This window comes from Podarcis liolepis (assembly GCF_965112155.1).
Source record: "Podarcis liolepis genome assembly, chromosome: 2".
Taxonomy (NCBI): domain Eukaryota; kingdom Metazoa; phylum Chordata; class Lepidosauria; order Squamata; family Lacertidae; genus Podarcis; species Podarcis liolepis.
Window position 1 is genome coordinate 107,523,272 of NC_139555.1, and position 17,052 is coordinate 107,540,323.

At 48.5% G+C, this 17,052-nt stretch overlaps 1 protein-coding gene across 6 annotated transcripts; it reads right to left on the reverse strand.

Moving 5' to 3' along the window:
* Positions 1 to 3,973: 3,973 nt before the first annotated feature.
* On the reverse strand, positions 3,974 to 14,597 carry LOC310701222 (E3 ubiquitin-protein ligase TRIM15-like). Of its 6 annotated transcripts, none has more exons than XM_083491771.1 (9): positions 13,604 to 14,573; positions 10,562 to 10,657; positions 9,328 to 9,558; positions 8,611 to 8,727; positions 7,645 to 7,764; positions 7,385 to 7,407; positions 6,207 to 6,322; positions 5,159 to 5,215; positions 3,974 to 4,919 (listed from the first exon to the last, which is right to left on the reverse strand). In XM_083491771.1, the coding sequence occupies exons 1-9, from the start codon at positions 14,507 to 14,509 to the stop codon at positions 4,339 to 4,341; spliced, it is 2,247 nt and encodes a 748-aa protein (XP_083347897.1). In that variant the 5' UTR covers positions 14,510 to 14,573; the 3' UTR covers positions 3,974 to 4,338. The 6 variants fall into 6 exon arrangements, with proteins under 6 accessions (XP_083347897.1, XP_083347896.1, XP_083347899.1 ...); XM_083491770.1 differs by having other exon boundaries at positions 3,974 to 4,922; XM_083491773.1 differs by lacking the exon at positions 8,611 to 8,727.
* Positions 14,598 to 17,052: the final 2,455 nt, after the last annotated feature.

Genomic DNA, 17,052 nt, shown 5'->3' on the forward strand with positions numbered 1-17,052 from the left:
CACCACAATCCTACTCCCATGGCATCTTAATTGTGTTTTTCCCCATAGTGATTCAATGAGTAATGACTAGCACTCTGTGCTGACTGGAAATGAGAGGGGAGGCAAGACTAACAAGAAAGAATTGCAGTGGTCTAAAGAAAACCTCATGAGAAGACTCCCTGGAAAAGACCCTGATGTTGGGAAAGATGGAGGGCACAAGGAGAAGGGGACGACAGAGGACGAGATGGTTGGATAGTGTTTTCGAAGCTACCAGAATGTGTTTGACCAAACTGCAGGAGGCAGTGGAAGACAGGAGTGCCTGGCGTGCTCTGGTACGTGGGGTCACAAAGAGTCGGACACAACTAAACGACTAAACAACAACATATTATTATTATTATTATTATTATTATTATTATTATTATACAGTGTGGGAATGGAGATGGATCCCTGTGGCACCCTATAAACAGCATTTCCCCCCAGCACCGTATTCTTAATAAACCCTTTCAGGAAAGGTGAACTTTGTGGAGATCCTGCCCGTGCCTACTTAGAAGTAAGCCCCACCAAGGGAGTCTTCTCTTCTCCTGAGGTGGCCAAAGTATTGGAGCCTCAGCTTCAGGATCTGTCCTTCCAGTGAGCACTCAGGGCTGATTTCCTTCCGAATGGTGAGGTTTGATCTTCTTGCAGTCCATGGGACTCTCAAGAGACTCCTCCAGCACCATAATTCAAAAGCATCAATTCTTTGGCGATCAGCCTTCTTTATGGTCCAGCTCTCACTTCCATACATCACTACTGGGAAAACCATAGCTTTTACTATACGGACCTTTGTTGGCAAGGTGATAATAATAATAATAATAATAATAATAATAATAATTAATAATAATAATAATAATAATAATAATAATAATAATATTTTATTTATATCCTGCCCTCCCTGGCCACATCCAGCCACTTCATGCTACCTGGAGAACTGGGCTTGGTTTTTATCAGTAGGTGGGCGACACCCAGCCAGCTCTACCTATTTTCATCTATTTCGAAGAACGCTTTGGAATTCCTTTTGGAACTCCATGTGCAAGTATGGCACTGAATGCAGGCCCAAAAGCTGGAAGAGGGAGGCCTGAGAAGTTAGAATTGTGTGCACATTCCCTGTTAAGCAACAAATTCACATCTTGGCTGCACCTTTCACCAGCTGCAGCTTGTACTCAGTTGCTCCCCTTCCTACAAATCACAGTTGGAAAGGACCATGAGGATCTAGTCCAAGCCCTTGCAATGTGGGGATCTTTTGCCCAATGTGGGGCTTGAACCCCCAACCTGCCCTGAGGTTAAAAGCCTCACGGTCCACCAACTGAGCCATCCCTCAACCCTTAGGAACATCTACATTGGATGATGTAAAATGTGTTACAAGGGGCTCCCCTTGTACCAGGTGATTTCCAATACAACTACCAGATCATTGTCTGAGGTTAGCAGAATGAGTATTATTCCTATGCTAAGTCATCTCCACTGGTCACACGTTTGTTTCCAAGTGCAATTCAAAGCACTGAACTTTGTGTCCCTCTCCCATCCAGATGGCCCAATGAGAAGGCGCCACAGCTATAAGTGGCAGAGTGACAGGAGTCTGCACAAGGGGTTGAGACAGCGGAGAAGTGAACGAATGACAAGAGCACATCCACGTTCAGGTATATCCTCTGAAGAAACAACTGCTATTACACTGGCCAGCAAGGCAGGAATCAAGGGCCAGTGTGGAAGTATCAGCACCAGCAGGGGACGCGGGGGACGCTGTGGTCTAAACCACCGAGTCTCTTGGGCTTGCCGATCCGAAGGCCGGCGGTTTGAATCTCCGCGATGGGGTGAGCTCCCGTTGCTCTGTCCCAGCTCCTGCCAACCCAGCAGTTCAAAAGCACGCCAGTTCAAGTAGATAAATAGGTACCTGAAGGAGCGTCTCCACCCCCATCGTTCTGCCCGGACACTGAGGTCCAGCGCCGAGGGCCTTCTGGCGGTTCCCTCATTGCGAGAAGCGAAGCTACAGGGAACCAGGCAGAGGGCCTTTTCGGTGGTGGCACCCGCCCTGTGGAATGCCCTCCCATCGGATGTCAAGGTGATGGACAACTACCTGACATTCAGAAGACATCTTAAGGCGGCCCTATTCAGGGAAGCTTTTAATGTATGATATTTTAGTGTTTTTTGGTTTCTGTGGAAGCCGCCCAGAGTGGCTGGGGAAACCCAGCCAGATGGGCGGGGTACAAATAATAAATTATTATTATTATTATTATTATTACCGCTGTGGTGGGAAGGCTAACGGCGTTTCTGTGCGCTCTAGTTTCCGTCACGGTGTCCCGTTGCGCCAGAAGCGGTTTAGTCATGCTGGCCACATGACCTGGAAAGCTGTATACAAACGCCTGCTCCCTTGGCCTGAAAGCGAGATGATAGCCGCAACCCCACAGTTGCCTTTGACTGGACTTAACCCTCCTAGGGTCCTTCACCTTTACCAGCAGCAATGCACAAACACTGAGGTAGGAAATCATGTTACAGATGAGTCCCCTGTTGTCTGAGGGCACTACAGCCTGGCAGAGGTGGAGGGTTTATTTTGGGAGGCTACACCAGAGCCTTTCTGAAGTCGAGGGACATTAGAATTGCTGAGGAAAAACTAGAGAGGTAGTGCCTGGGGTGCTCAAACCAGGCAGAGATTTGTAGTGTTACCCACAGAACCAACAGCAGGGTAGGAAGCCGCGTCGGACGTTTGGCTTCCGAAAAACGTTCAAAAACCAGAACACTGACTTCCAGGTTTGCGGCGTTTGAGAGCCAATTTTTTTGACAACTAAGCCATTTGAGAACCAAGGTACAGTGGTGCCCCGCAAGACGAATGCCTCGCAAGACGAAAGAGTTTTCCGTTTTGGAGGTGCTTCGCAAAACGAATCTCCTTTGGGCTTGCTTCGCAAGACAACAATATCTTGCGAGTTCCTGCTGGTTTTTTTTCCTTTCCCCCCCTTTTTCTAAGCCGCTAAGCCGCTTATCAGCTGATCCGATCAGCAGATAAGCCGCTAAAAGCCGCTAATAGCCCTAATCCGTCAATGGGCTTGCTTTGCAAGACGAAAAAACCGCTAGACGAAGAGAATCACAGAACGGGTTTTTTTTCGTCTTGCGAGGCACCACTGTACCAGCAAAGAACTTTTACCTCAGTATATATGGAATCAAAGTTTTACAATGCCTAATTTTGCCCTCTACTCTCCTGATGCTCAGCAGGGGGAGGATGGAATAAGGATTGCTGAAATGCTTTTTTTTTTTAGAGCCACATATACACATCAAGCTACTTTGGATCATTTTTACACCGTTTTCCTGTTACTGGGAAGGCAACTTTATTAAAACAGGCTTATTTTTTCCTGCAGTATACAAAAAAAAGCATGGCACTCCTTTCAAACTGGATCCCATTCACTCTAAAATCATGCTGTGTCCAGTAAGTGCCACGTTCACAAACACCCATTCAGAAAAGAGAGATATTCCAAAAGCAGAGAGTGTGAAATGCTTTGAAGAACACTACATGTTTGGTGTGTGTGTTTTTTTTAAATGTAGCCACCTCAACTACTGTCCTATGACTCTTTGCACAATGTTTAGACGCTATGTATTTGCCACCTTCAGGAAAATTGGAACACCCGGTTTAGCATTGTTGTGTGGAGGATTTGTACCAACTGAGTAATGCAGGAGTGAAATTGGGCTTCAGAATGAACCAGTGGGAGGAAAGAGATCAATCTGCCCTAGAGAATGGATTAAAAGCTATCCACAAACAGATCTGCCACATCTGAGGATGCCCAATCCAGGATCATCACCTCTGCGCTAGGGTCACCCACAGAGGAAGCAAAAAATTTCTGGATGAAGTGTTACATTTTGAGCAAACCCTTTCAATGAAATATAAACCAGCTGCTAAGTATTAAAGCTAAAATGCAGTTGCTTTTAAAGGAAAATAAATTAATTAAAAATGTGTTAAATATGAACCAGCTGAAAATGCAGTTAAAATTTCCATTTTTAATATCTGCAAGTTCCCCCCCAAAAAACTGAACAAGCTCGAACCTACCACTAGGAAGAGGAGTCTTGACAATCCTTTGTATAATGAAGGATGTCCTAACAGCGATACTATTTTTCAAGGCCTACAAGTCTTCTTCATTCACAGTCCTTGTGCTATTCCATAGGGCAACATCGTAAGGCCTTGGTGCAAGGAGAACAGTTCCACCACCTCCTCCTATTCTCCCAAAGATCACACAGAGGTAAAACACACAAACTTTCTTGCTCCCAAAGAGCTTGGTTCTCTGCTTTGGCCAGTTAGACACCCCCCCCCCCCACTTACACCGGGTCCATGGAAAGAAGTTAAAATCATGGACTCAGGATATCCATCTCATGGACCCCTGCAGGGTATTTCACCCCCATGTGCCTCAGAAACACAGAATGAGCGGGGAACCCCACCACCCACAGCAAGGGGTGGGTACGCGCCCCATTAAAAGAGGCTGGTGGGAAAGTGAATATTGGGCTGTCGGTGTCCGCATCCGTAAAGGTCACACACTCCCCCACGTAGTCCAGGGACACTCGGATCCTCCTTGGGGGCTTGCTCAAGGACAGGGCGGTCACAGGGGACGTGAGAGCCCAGTGTTGGCCCTTCCACAACCCCACGGCCCAGATCCCCTCCTCTGGGCTGAACCCCATCATGCCCTTCTTCTTTGACGGGTCTCGGGTGACCCCGACTGCCCAGAATTCCCCATCGCCCACTTCCAACTCCCAGAAGTATCTCCCAGAGGTAAACCCATCACAACCCAGAACCAAAGCTCTGGAATCCAATCGTTTGGGTGCGTCGGGGACGTAGTCTAAGGCGGGAAGCCTCTCCTGGAGTTCTTCGCATCCTGCGTTCCTTCGGTCCAACGGCAGAAAAGCACTTGGTACATCCGGATAGAGAGCAGCATCTGCTGTAAGCATAAGGCAAGCCGTTCTCAGTCTGAGGAAGTGAGGGGTGGGACCATCCCACAAACAAGATTTGTTCCACAATGTAGAGGTGCCCCTCGCCTCCCTCTTGCTGCACATCTCTTCATTATTACTACATCTCTATTGCTATAACGGCTAGATCTGATGGGAGCTGAAGTCCTAAACATCTGGCGGGCAAACAAAGAGCACAGGGTTCAGGCCCACCACTATGAAAACTCACCTTTATCGTTCAGTGTTTTCACAGTCTCTCCTTTCTCCACGACAGATGTCACATTATCTAGAGAAAGAAAAGGTAGTTTTTCCTCCCAGCAAAATGTCTCTTAAAGAAATAACTTAGCCCCCCACAATTCAGAAAGTAACTTGCCCGAGGCCACTGAGTGGCCTTCTTAGATGGCTACCTCATCCTGGGTTTCTCATGGTAGAAGTCAGTGCACTCAAACTTCGTTCCAGATTATAGTTACTAATGTGGATGCAGCTTGCTTTAAGGCAGCCTTCCTCAACCTGTGGGTCCCCAGATGTTGTTGAACTACAACTCCCATCAGCCCTAGCTAGCAAGGCCAGAGCTCAGGGATGATGGGAGTTGTAGTCTAACACCATCTGGGGACCCACAGGTTGAGAACTGCTGTTTTAAGAGATGGAATGGAATTTAGCGGCTATGTGACTCCCGCATCCTGCTTCTGCAAAACAGTCTGCCATCATTGAACCTTCCCTTTCCCTCTTTTGTTAGCTTCCCATTAAACACAACTTGCAGTCTTTTCCTATCATTTTCTGCCATCACTGCCTTCCAGGACTGAGATCACAACACCTCAGCAAGAATACAGAGCTCCCATTTTGCCATAACAACGTCATGGTACAAATACTGTAGAGAAGAACCTCAATTTATAAAGTGGTTTGTCTTTGCTGTAAGCAACCCTTACCAAAACCACGTTAAATGCTAAGCTGCAACAACTAGAGGGAGTGAGGTCCAAAGGCTGAAAAAGTGGTTCAGCTTAGAGCCATGCAATGAATTTATGACTTTCAGTTCACAGTTAAACGCCCTTAGACAGCTCCTGGTGAAACCCCATCTTTCCTTGTGCCTCTACAAAATCCAGAGCCACATTCCCTCCCAAAGTTATGTGAGGACTTCTATCTGAACTGGATTTCAATGCACAGGGTCAATTTTTTAAAATGAAAAGCGGAAGACACTCATTAGAATTTAGGTTATTTTCAGATGGTAAAGAGCCAGGTGTTAGAAGTTCCGCGCTCTCTTCAGCCTTTTTTTCTTGTACCTTGGAATCTATTTAGAGTTTCCTTCAGAAGCTTCCCTTTCCGTGAGAAGTTATCCAGCCTCTCTTCGAGCTTAGGAGAAGCTTCTTCGGATGGCTGGAAATGCCCTGCTGCACATCTGCATTTTGAAAGAGAAAACGCCTAGTGTAAACAGTCCCATCAACCATGACCTGCATTCCTCTTCAAAGGCCATAATGGTCTGGCCAAGCCTTCCCCAACTAGGCATCCTTCAAATGTTTTGGACTACAGCTTCCAGCATCCCTGACCATTGGTCATGATGGCCGGGGCTGAAGGGAGTTGGACTCCCACGTACAGGCTGGTCTTTTCTGGCCACATGACACTTTTGCTGGTTCAAGGAAACGAAGCAGACCTATTATTAAGTAATATATCTCACTAAATCAAATGCTACCAGTGTGAAATTTTGCAATTCCAGATCTCTCTTTTACCTTTGTCTTTGGTCTCAACATTTGCAAAGGACCGTTTCAAATATGCAATGAGGCAAATGCCTCAAGCAGCAGATTTTGGGTGCCGTGAATGGAGCAGAGCAGGAGACAAACCTCCTTCACATCAGAATGTTCTCCTGCGTAAGCTCTGCCACAGCTGCCAACTGAATCTGTCAGGCTTGTGCTGGATAATTTTATGACGGGCTGTGCTCCATTTTAATATATGTGTGTGTCATTTGTATTTCCCACTTCAGGTACCAGCATGCCATGAGCTGGTCTGGGGACTGAAGGGGTGCAGTTTTATGTGACAAGCTACCGCGTGAAGCCGCCCCCGCTTCCCAAGCTTTGATCCTGCTCCGTCACTTATCATATAGGGAACCTGTGGCTGCCCAGATGCTGCTGAGTGGCAACTCCCATCATCCCACTGGCCACACAAGCAGAGGCAGAGAGAAGCTGGAATCCCACAGCCATGTGGAGGGCCACAGATTCCCTACCTGTGACAAATAGAGCTGCTTCCGGTTGCAAATGTTCCTAGGGTAGGCTGAGCGGCCGTTCTGAGTCCCTGGAAGCAGAGGAATCTAAATGCTGCCTTGAATACTGCTCTACTGCCCTGGTGCTTGTAAGGCTGGAGGAGCAGCGCTTTCCTTGGTCTGCAAGCTAGCAGCAATTTGAGGACTAGGAATGGCATTTTTTGAGGTTTTGGGGGGGATGGGGAGACACAATAAATCGCCACGTACCTGCTCATTGTTTTTTTAATGTCCTAGAGAGAGAGAGAAAGAGAGAGAGAGAGAAAGGAGCTAAGTCCCACAATGCTTTGCACTAGGAGCGAGTCATAAGCTAAAAGGGGAGCCTGCCTCTGCACCCCCCATCTCAGGCTGCAGAGGACTTCCGAGAGTGCTATCAAAGGCAGGAAGGGTGGAAGCTTTGTTCTAGCCTCTGCTGCTTCACAAGGCAGGGGGTAAGTAGCCTGCCCCCCCAGTTGCCCTCAGGCTCTTACCTGGGATCCTAGAGGTGGAACATCTGGTGTTAGCTCCAAGACAGGAGAGGTGGGGGGTGCTCTGGTTACACACGGGAGCCTTCGCGGCACGGTGGTCTCCCTGGTGCTGCAACTGTTTCTCTGAGGAGAAGGGCTGCCCTAGTTTTTAGCAGCCTTCTCCTTCCCGAACTGTCCTCCCACCCCGTCCTGCCGGTGAACAGGCTGGCTTCTCGCCCCCTCCGGGGCCTGCCCACCGGCTGCCTTTTGCCTGGAGCCGCTGGCTCCTTCCCTCAGCCATGCCACCCACACGACCTCTAAGTGCGCTGCTGTCCCGACAGGCGCACCACGTCGCCGCTGGAGAGGGGGTGCACCTCGGCAGAGGCAACGGCGCCCCGCTCCCAGGAGCACAGGCCCCGGCAGAGCCTCCGCAATCTCCCCAACCCGCGATCACTGCGTCGCACTCTTCACCATCACCTGTAGTGACTCTCTGCACGCCACAGGTTACCTAAAATCGTCTCCTTCTTGCTTGTGATCAGAGAGCTGGTTTCAAAGTAATTAAAGGAGAAAAAAAAAGATTCTGTGCCAAGGGATCAAGTGCGCAGGAGCTGCTGCTCGTTTTTTTTTAAAAAAAAACAAACCAGCCTCACATCCTTGGAATAGCTACAAATGACGTTCACCGCAGAGTGGACCACAGGAAGACCCTAAGGAGATCCCAGAAAATGCAGGCTTTTTTGCAGGCACACACACACACTCCACAAGCCCCTTTTGTTTTCCTCCAAACGAGTCAGTAAATAAACCCCGCTCGCTGGCCGTCAAAACACAAGCGGCGTCCCTCCCCCGGTATCCCCGCGGCATGCAGTCATCAGCATTATTCCAGAGACTGAAAGCTCAGAGTGACCTTTGTTCCAGTCCCACAGCCACAGCAGTGCCCCGAGTCCCCAAAACACCCTTAAGAGAGAGAACCCATAGGAACAGGACTGTACGTACTAGAGGTCTGCATGGCAGCCATACCCGATGTGTCCCGACATGAACCTGAAGGAATGAGGTCATCCAGGCCAGCTTCTCAACAGCCTTCAGGTCAGGCTGAGGGACCTGGAAGTACATCTGCCAACAGCAGAGTGCTCTGGTGTCATAGCCTTCCGCAAGGGGAGGAGCTACAGCGTCCCAGCCGTCCTTTGCAAAAGCCAAAGGGCGCTCTAAAAGAAGGCGAGTTGAGATCAGAGGGACGCTCCCCCCCCTCCTTCGGAATGGCCGTTTTGCAGCTCTCCGTAAGCTGGAACCATGGAGCTCCTCCTTCCCCCTCCCACCTGGCTTTGGTTCCTAAGGAACAGCCTTGCCACCTGCGCAGGGGGGACAATCGCAGCAGTTGGGCATGTGGGACAGCTGATGGGGGTCCACCTAGGAAAGAGACCCCGAATCCAGTATAACATATACTGCACATATGCCGCTGCCTCCGGGAGGCTTGTGCCTCGCCAGCATCCTGTACACAAAACAGTTTGCTGCCCGTTCCAGCAGGGAGAAGGTCTAAGCTCTGCCTGGCCCAAACTCCTGCGGTGGCAAGGAAGCGGCAACTCCCGCTTTCAGATACTTGCGGGCTCTCTAGAGCTCTAGTGCCGGGGGCCCCCGATGCTTGGGGCCCTTAACCCACTGCTAGTCTCCGCTGCAGGCCAGAGAAAGAGGTCTCTGTTGATTGCAAAATCTCACCTGCAAAAATTCGGCTGCCGGTTGCTTACATTTCACCTCCATCTCGGCGATCACGTCGCCGAGACGGGAAAGCTCTTCCGAGAGTTTGGTAACCATTTCGTCCTTCCGCTTCTCTATCTCTTTATCGAGCTCTTCTAGCTGGGCGAGGAGGTGCTGCTCCTCATCTTTGAGAAACTGGTGGAGGCGCTCAAATTCAGATATGATCTCCTGCCTCTCTGCTTGGACGGTTTCCTGTAATGACCACAGGTAAAATGGGAGTTAAGAGAGCCCTTTGTGGGTGCACAATAAAAAGACCGTCATTACAGCCCTAAGAAGACAGCAACCAAACAAGACTGTATAACAAACCAGCGCAAGGGACAGTGCAGACGCAGAAGATATGAGGCCAAAATAGACTGTGACAAGGAAGGCAACATAAAAATGACCAGGGAGTAGCTGGGGGTGGGGGTGGGGGGCGGGGGCAGGAGGCATTATCTAAAACCAGCAGGCGTCTGCAACACTTCCCTCCCTTCTCCCTACCACTACCCCATCATCCCCTGGAACGGCCTCCCTCTCCCTCCAGGTGGACCTGGAGGGGTTGAGAAGCATGTTCTGTTGTATAGCATCTGCAACCCAGCTTCTTCAGTCCCTGGACTTGGCAAAATAGCCAGCCTGGTTGGAGGATAAGGCTGCAAGAGGAGGCTGCAGCAGAAACAGGAAAATGCTCAGCACCCCGCCTGAGGACTGTTATCCAGGACAAACATCCCACTTGTCCACCGTATGGGACCCAACCATGGATAGCTTGCTCTGCAGGATGAAATCAAAATATTTATTTAGGACCATCAGCTAGCTATTACACAACAAGCCACTAAAAGAGACAAACATCAAGAACAAAATAGTGACTGCCTCTTCAGGCAAACACTCAGATATAAAAAGTTTTGGGGTTTTTTACAACAGAAACAACATATCTACATTTTTTTTAATGGGAAGCAAGGTATTGTGTTATTGCTGAGCTTGGCCACATTTTGTGATGTGGATTTTCTAGAAAGGTTTGTGTTTGGGGGGGGGAGTCCTGTGCAAATTAGGCCCATTTACACAGCGTAATTTGCTAATTACACAAGATAGTTAGCACTGCCTTTTATGAACCTGTAGAAAAAAATGGGATTTGGGAGCGGGGAGTAATATGGCCAAACAACAACAACCACCCCTCAAGACCCAATGCCTCTGTTCCTGATCACCAAGGGCAACAGGTACCTACCATGTAATCCTGAATTTTCCTCTCTCCGGTCAGCTTCTGGCTCCACAGCGTGTTCTTCTCCTGTTTCAGGATCTCTAGTTGTGCCAGAACCCTCTCCTGAGAAAACAGAAGTGGCTTGAGATGGGAGGGAGGGAATTAGAGGTATCAAGAGCACAGGAGTTTGTTTTAGTATAGTTCAGTTGGGCAAGAGGCTTTTTTGCCTTCAGGTAACTCTGTCAAGTGAAAGAGAAGGCAACCTGCACCCAGAAGCCTTTTCCCAATCTGAGGAACAAGAAGGTTGGGTTTCTTCAATAGCCCCATACGGTTGTGTGCGCTCCATAGCAAGAAAAAAGAAATCAAATCCACATGCTGAATGCATTGCATTGTTAACACTTCTGCTAGTCTTGGGAAGAGAAATACTGACGCCCTACTCCTTTCCTTACAGCTAGGAGTCCTGCCTGGCATCTCTGTGGCATCCCATGCTTTATAAATGGCCATGTATTTTCATATTTATCTTTTCAACCACAAGGCCTGGCTTGAGAAAAGGATGTACATGTGAAAAGGATCTAGGATTCTTGGTTGACCACAAACTTGACATGAGCCAACAGTGTGACGCGGCAGCTAAAAAAGCCAATGCAATTTTGGGCTGCATCAATAGTAGTATAGCATCTAGATCAAGGGAAGTAATAGTGCCACTGTATTCTGCTCTGGTCAGACCTCACCTGGAGTACTGTGTCCAGTTCTGGGCACCACAGTTCAAGAAGGACACTGACAAACTGGAACGTGTCCAGAGGAGGGCAACCAAAATGGTCAAAGGCCTGGAAACGATGCTTTATGAGGAACGACTAAGGGAGCTGGGCATGTTTAGCCTGGAGAAGAGGAGGTTAAGGGGTGATATGATAGCCATGTTCAAATATATAAAAGGATGTCACATAGAGGAGGGAGAAAGGTTGTTTTCTGCTGCTCCAGAGAAGCGGGCACGGAGCAATGGATCCAAACTACAAGAAAGAAGATTCCACCTAAACATTAGGAAGAACTTCCTGACAGTAAGAGCTGTTCGACAGTGGAATTTGCTGCCAAGGAGTGTGGTGGAGTCTCCTACTTTGGAGGTCTTTAAGCAGAGGCTTGACAACCATATGTCAGGAGTGCTCTGATGGTGTTTCCTGCTTGGCAGGGGGTTGGACTCGATGGCCCTTGTGGTCTCTTCCAACTCTATGATTCTAAGGCTAAATACTTGGTTCTTTAAAATAACCTCAATATGTTGATTCTGCAGGTATTAAAACCTAGATGTGCATGTTGAGACCTAAATCAACATTAACAATATACTTGGGCTCTTAGAGGCCAACAAGTTCTCCTTAGCTGGCCCAGCTATCACTTAAAATTGGGTGGGGCAGTTTTTCGGTATCTGGGACACAGAATTTTCTCTTAGAATTTGGCAGCCGGAGAGCAGGTGCACACGAAGATGAAGCTATTACTTATTGAATAATCTGTGGTGTTAAAATTCTTGAGCGTGAAGAAGCCAACAGCAAAAAAGAGTTATCAGAAGCTCTCTAATGTGAATTCCCCGAAGCGCAAACTAAGAAACTCAACACTGTGGCAAGAACACCACCTTTTCTCAACTCAATATGATAAATGGCACAAGAGGAATTATGAGAAGAGCTCTCAAAAAAAGATGGGGGGAAATCAGTAGAATTTATTTTCAAGCAAGAATGCATAAGAAGGAATAAAGTTAGAAATGTTTGTTTTTCTGAGTCCACTTCTTGTGGATGTTACTGTTCCAATTCATAAGTAATCCAAGCTTCTAGGTCTATAAACAGGGAATATGACACAAAGAGGGGAAAGTTACTATTCAGAAACCTCCATCAGTTGACAGGCCATTGTCACTGCACTGGACCTTAAGAATAAGAAACAAGGAACAGGTAACTTGACACTTTCGTGAATACAAAAGAATCAGGCTGAATGGTCTCTAATCCTCTATTGATAAATGCATTGACATCGGGGGGGGGGGGGTTTGGAGGTTGCTAGGCACCTAGATTTGGAAACCTGTTTTCAACATAAAGCTAAGGATCCACAGTTCTTCCAGCTGATTTGATGTCCTGTAGAAACCAGAGATGCCAAAATAAGCTAGAAATCTGATGACTAAAGAGCCCTCCACATACCCTCTAACCCAATTATTTCTCCATCCTACAGACAAGCATTTTCTCAGAAGATCACAGCTTGGAATACTACATAGACTCACAAGTACACGATCATTATTGCAAGAAAAGACCCAAGCCAACAATACTTGAACATAATTTTCACTCAAGATACAAAAGTAACCAGAAAGTTGGAAGTTTAAAGGTCTATGTAAGCATAATTCTTTATCCAGAATAAACCTGTCTTATAAGAAGGAAAATTAATTTCCAAATGTGGCTTAGTAAGAGATACTTCTGGCGTCAGGTATAAAACAGCCAGAGAACAATGAATACTATTATTTTACTGCTGTTGTTACTTCATTTTACAAAAATGCCCTCCTATTAAAAGATGAGGAAAGATGAAAAAAGAAAGTAGCGAGTACAGAATATAAATTGGCCATTTTTAAGCATCACTCAAGCGCTCTCTGAACCCATGAAGGATGCAGTCAGTCATTAAAAACCTTATGTTTATTACAGCAACCAAAAAAACAGCGATGTTAAATTATTGCAGCAAAATGTTTTCCTACAGCCAAAGAAGCATAGCTGTCAACCTTCCCTTTTTTTGTGGAAAATTCCCTTATTCCAGCGCTGTTTCCCACTGCTTTCCCGTATTGTTAGATACCCCGTAGACTGTCCCCGGGACAGGTGAGGCTGCTGGTCCCTTATTTTAAAATCTGAAAGTTGACTGCTATGCAAAGAAGTCGGACGTATAAACGTTTTGCTAGGAGAATTCAATAACCCCGTCCCGTGTGCTGTTTTGTTTGTGCTAACCTCGACACTGCCCTAATAACGGATTTGGGGGGGGGGGGCTGAATGGGCCACCAGGACTACCCTGCCACTGCTTGCTTTGCTTGCCACTGATATCTTGTTTTCTCCTTCCCTCCCTTACCCTGTAGTCCCGGGCTGCCCTCTCGACGTGGAAGACGGCGTGCGCCCGGTGCTCCTGGGACCGATCGCAGTGCGCGCAGATGGGCGCCTGGTCCTCCTCGCAGAAGAACTGCAGCACGTCCCGGTGCTTCTCGCACAGCTTCCCTCCGGCGCCCTCTCCGCATCCTCCTGCCGACAACCTTCTCGGCAGCGGGGGCGACGTCGACAAGTCTGCCGCCGGTGCTGCAGGAGCCGCTGGCGCTACGGGAGACGGCGGGGTGGGCGGCGTCAGCGACAGCAGCGGCGGGGGCGGCGGAGGCGCTGCTGCCGGTGGTGGTGTCGGTGCGCATACCGGCGCCGGAGACACTGCGGGGGCCACTGTCATCGGCTGGTGCTGCTGGGGCAGCGGCGGCGGCGCTACCACCACGGGCGCCGCCGGCAGCGCGACCGCCCCTCCGGGCCCGGAGTCGAGCCTCTGCCTCTTGGGCCTGTCCACCACCAGGCTGGCCAGGAGCGGCGGCGGCTTGATGGGCCTCAGGTTCCTCTTGCGGGCGGTGGCTCCGCACTCCAGGCAGGAGATGTTGATCTTGGGCTCGCCCAGGCGCTGCCCGATGCAGGCCGTGCAGAAGTTGTGGCCGCACGGCAGGCACACCGGGTCCGGGCAGTAGACGCGGCACAGCGAGCACCACGTCTCGCTGGGGCAGCGCGGGCCCGCCGGGATCTCGGCCGGGGTCGTGCCGGGCGGAGGCGAGTCCGGCGGCGACGGCGGAGACAGGACGGACGGCAGCGGAGGCAAGAGCGGCGGCGGCGGCGCCAGCGGGCCGCCCACCGCCAGGCCCGGGTGCTGAGTGCCCCTCAGGCGGCTGCGGAGGAGCCGCTGCTGGAGCTGCTGCTCCGCCGACATCCCGCCGCCAACGCCGCCGCTCATGACGCCAGCCCAGCCGAGCTCCAGCCTGCCTGCCTGCCCGCGAGGACGCCGACGACGCGCCTGCCTCCCTTCCGGCGGACGCGCAACCCGATTGGCTGAGCCGACAGGCGCTGAGCGGAAGTGAGGGGGAAGCCGGGAGACGTTACGGCCGTAACCCTTCGCGCGCTGGGCTCCAGGCGGCAAAGCGGGAAAAGGCAACGGCCCGCTGTAGAAGCTGGCGCAGCGTGCGCGCCGACGTCATACGGGCCTCCAACTCCCATCAGCCCCAGACCAGGATGGCGAATGCTCAGGGGTGATGGGAGTTGTAGTCTTTCCACCCCCAATTTTTTTAATTGGTTTTCATAACATTATAAACAAACACATAAGACAAACAAACATAAATCATAGCCTTACAGAAAATTACACTTATTAACATTGTTAAGTGGCTTCCTCGCTTCCCCTTGGTTGAATTTCATTGCATATCCTTTTAACCGTTTTCCAAATCAGTTCTTATAAAATTTAACTTAAACATTAACATCCTTAAATCTTCACATATGAAATTAAACATATTAATTCATCCCTTAACATAAATAAAATACTAAACCAATTAAGTATCTGCAAGCTGCTTTCAATTAATTAAACTTAACATATTTAACTAGGTAATCATTAAATTTAATCCACTCTTCCTGATACTCAGGCAGGAGGCTTGTAGTCTTGGAGGGGCGCAGACAGCTGCTGTTATTTTTAAAATAGGGGGAATGTTAAGCAAGCAAACAAGCGCACAAACACTTTGAGTTTCCCTCCCTTCTAAAGAACAACAAAATCATATAACCTAATAAAAAACAAACCCAGAGGCAAAATAGAGACTGTTTTATGAGAATCAGGCTTCAGAAAATAGCGATTTCCCCTGGCAAATGAGGACAGTTGGACCACATGAGAATGGCACAGGAAGAGATCAGGATCAACTCTTAGTATGCACTATCAGCCTCCATTCTTAACTGAACTTTAGCCGGAGGCTTTAATGTTAAGTCAGCAAAACTGGCAGTAGAATTGGACTTAGACCTGGGAGACTCAAGGTCAACTCCTTGGCCAGCCACATACTCTCTGGATGCTCCATAGTAGTGCAACTGTTATTAAGCCATTTGCAGTTGCTCACGCTAGAGTCAAGGTCTACATTCTTAATTCATCCCATATTTTACCAGCAATTCTCAAAGATCAGTATATGGATAAAAGATTTAATGTCTTTTGTTTATTGCATTCAGCGGTCTCCAGACAATCCTTTCAAATCTGTGTAGTGCTGGTGCTTTGGTGAATAGGGTTTAGAATCCGTAGCATGACCCAGGACACAGAAATGGCCAGTCATATCCTTGGGTATCTTCCAAAGGACCCATTAATGATCATGGTTGGATTATTTTAGAGGTGTAATACTGGAGGGAGACCTGAAAATTGTAGTTAATTTAATAAAGACAGCTAGGAAACATTGAAAAAAAATCCCAGATCATGTTCTATTGACATGGTTTTCTTAGGTATGGGAAGTGGCTTAAGCAGACAAACAATAAGGATAAGAGAAGGCCAGCTGAAGGAGGACATTGTGAATAGAGCTTGTTTATCAAGTATAGGAATGATAAAAGTCAAGAACCGGTCAATCCACATGTACAGTCATACCTTGGGTTGAAGTAGCTTCAGGTTAAGAATTTTTGGGTTGTGCTCCGCGGCGACCCGGAAGTAACTGAGCGCGTTACTTCCGGGTTTCGCCACTTGCGCATGTGCAGACGCTCAAAATGACATCACGCACATGCGCGGAAGCGGCGAAACGCGACCCGTGCACACGCACAGTTGCGTGTTACGTTCTACTCAGGATGCGAACGGGGCTCCAGAACAGATCCCGTTCGCATCCAGAGGTACCACTGTATTGTTAGGGAATATATAACAGAACACTTTGACAAACTTACATTGCATTTTTTTAAAAACAATTATTCTTTATTTGAATTAACTGAAAGGAAAAAAAGATGAATAATTATGTATTTCTGCAATGTATTTATTCTCACTTTTAGATAATTTACTTCAACACCACTTAAAATGTGTTATTTTTCCCAAGACGACAATGCCTTGCGAGTTCCTGCGGGTTTTTCCCCCTCCCCCCCTTTTTCTAAGACGCTAAGCCGCTTATCAGCTGATCCGATCAGCAGATAAGCCGCTAAAAGCCGCTAATAGCGCTAATCCGCTAATCCGTCAATGGGCTTGCTTTGCAAGACGAAAAAACCGCTCTTTTCGTCTTGCGAGGCACCACTGTACTCTCCTTTTCTCTGAATTGAAAAGCCCCAAATGCTGAACCGTTTTTTCATAGGGGAGTGGCCCACATATGATAATCACATATTATGACCCATACACCAGAACAATTTCACAGCAGAGATCACTGCAGTAAACCTGTGGCCCTCGAGATGTTGCTGAACTACAACTCCCACAGCCTCAGCCGCCATGGCCAATGATCAGGGATGAGGAGAGTTGCTGTCCAGCAACATTTGGAGGGACACACAGGTCCCCCCCCCGCCCCGCTCTGATCT

What these genes read in the sequence shown, in the direction of transcription:
- LOC310701222 (XM_083491770.1), bottom strand. Translation starts at nt 14,509, where the DNA reads ATGAGCGGCGGCGTTGGCGGCGGGATGTCGGCGGAGCAGCAGCTCCAG. An exon ending in GGCTGCCATGCAGACCTCTA is followed by an intron (nt 7,765 to 8,610) that starts GTACGTACAGTC and finishes CCTTCTCCTCAG; the next exon opens with AGAAACAGTTGCAGCACCAG. An exon ending in GAAAACACTGAACGATAAAG is followed by an intron (nt 4,923 to 5,158) that starts GTGAGTTTTCAT and finishes TTATGCTTACAG; the next exon opens with CAGATGCTGCTCTCTATCCG.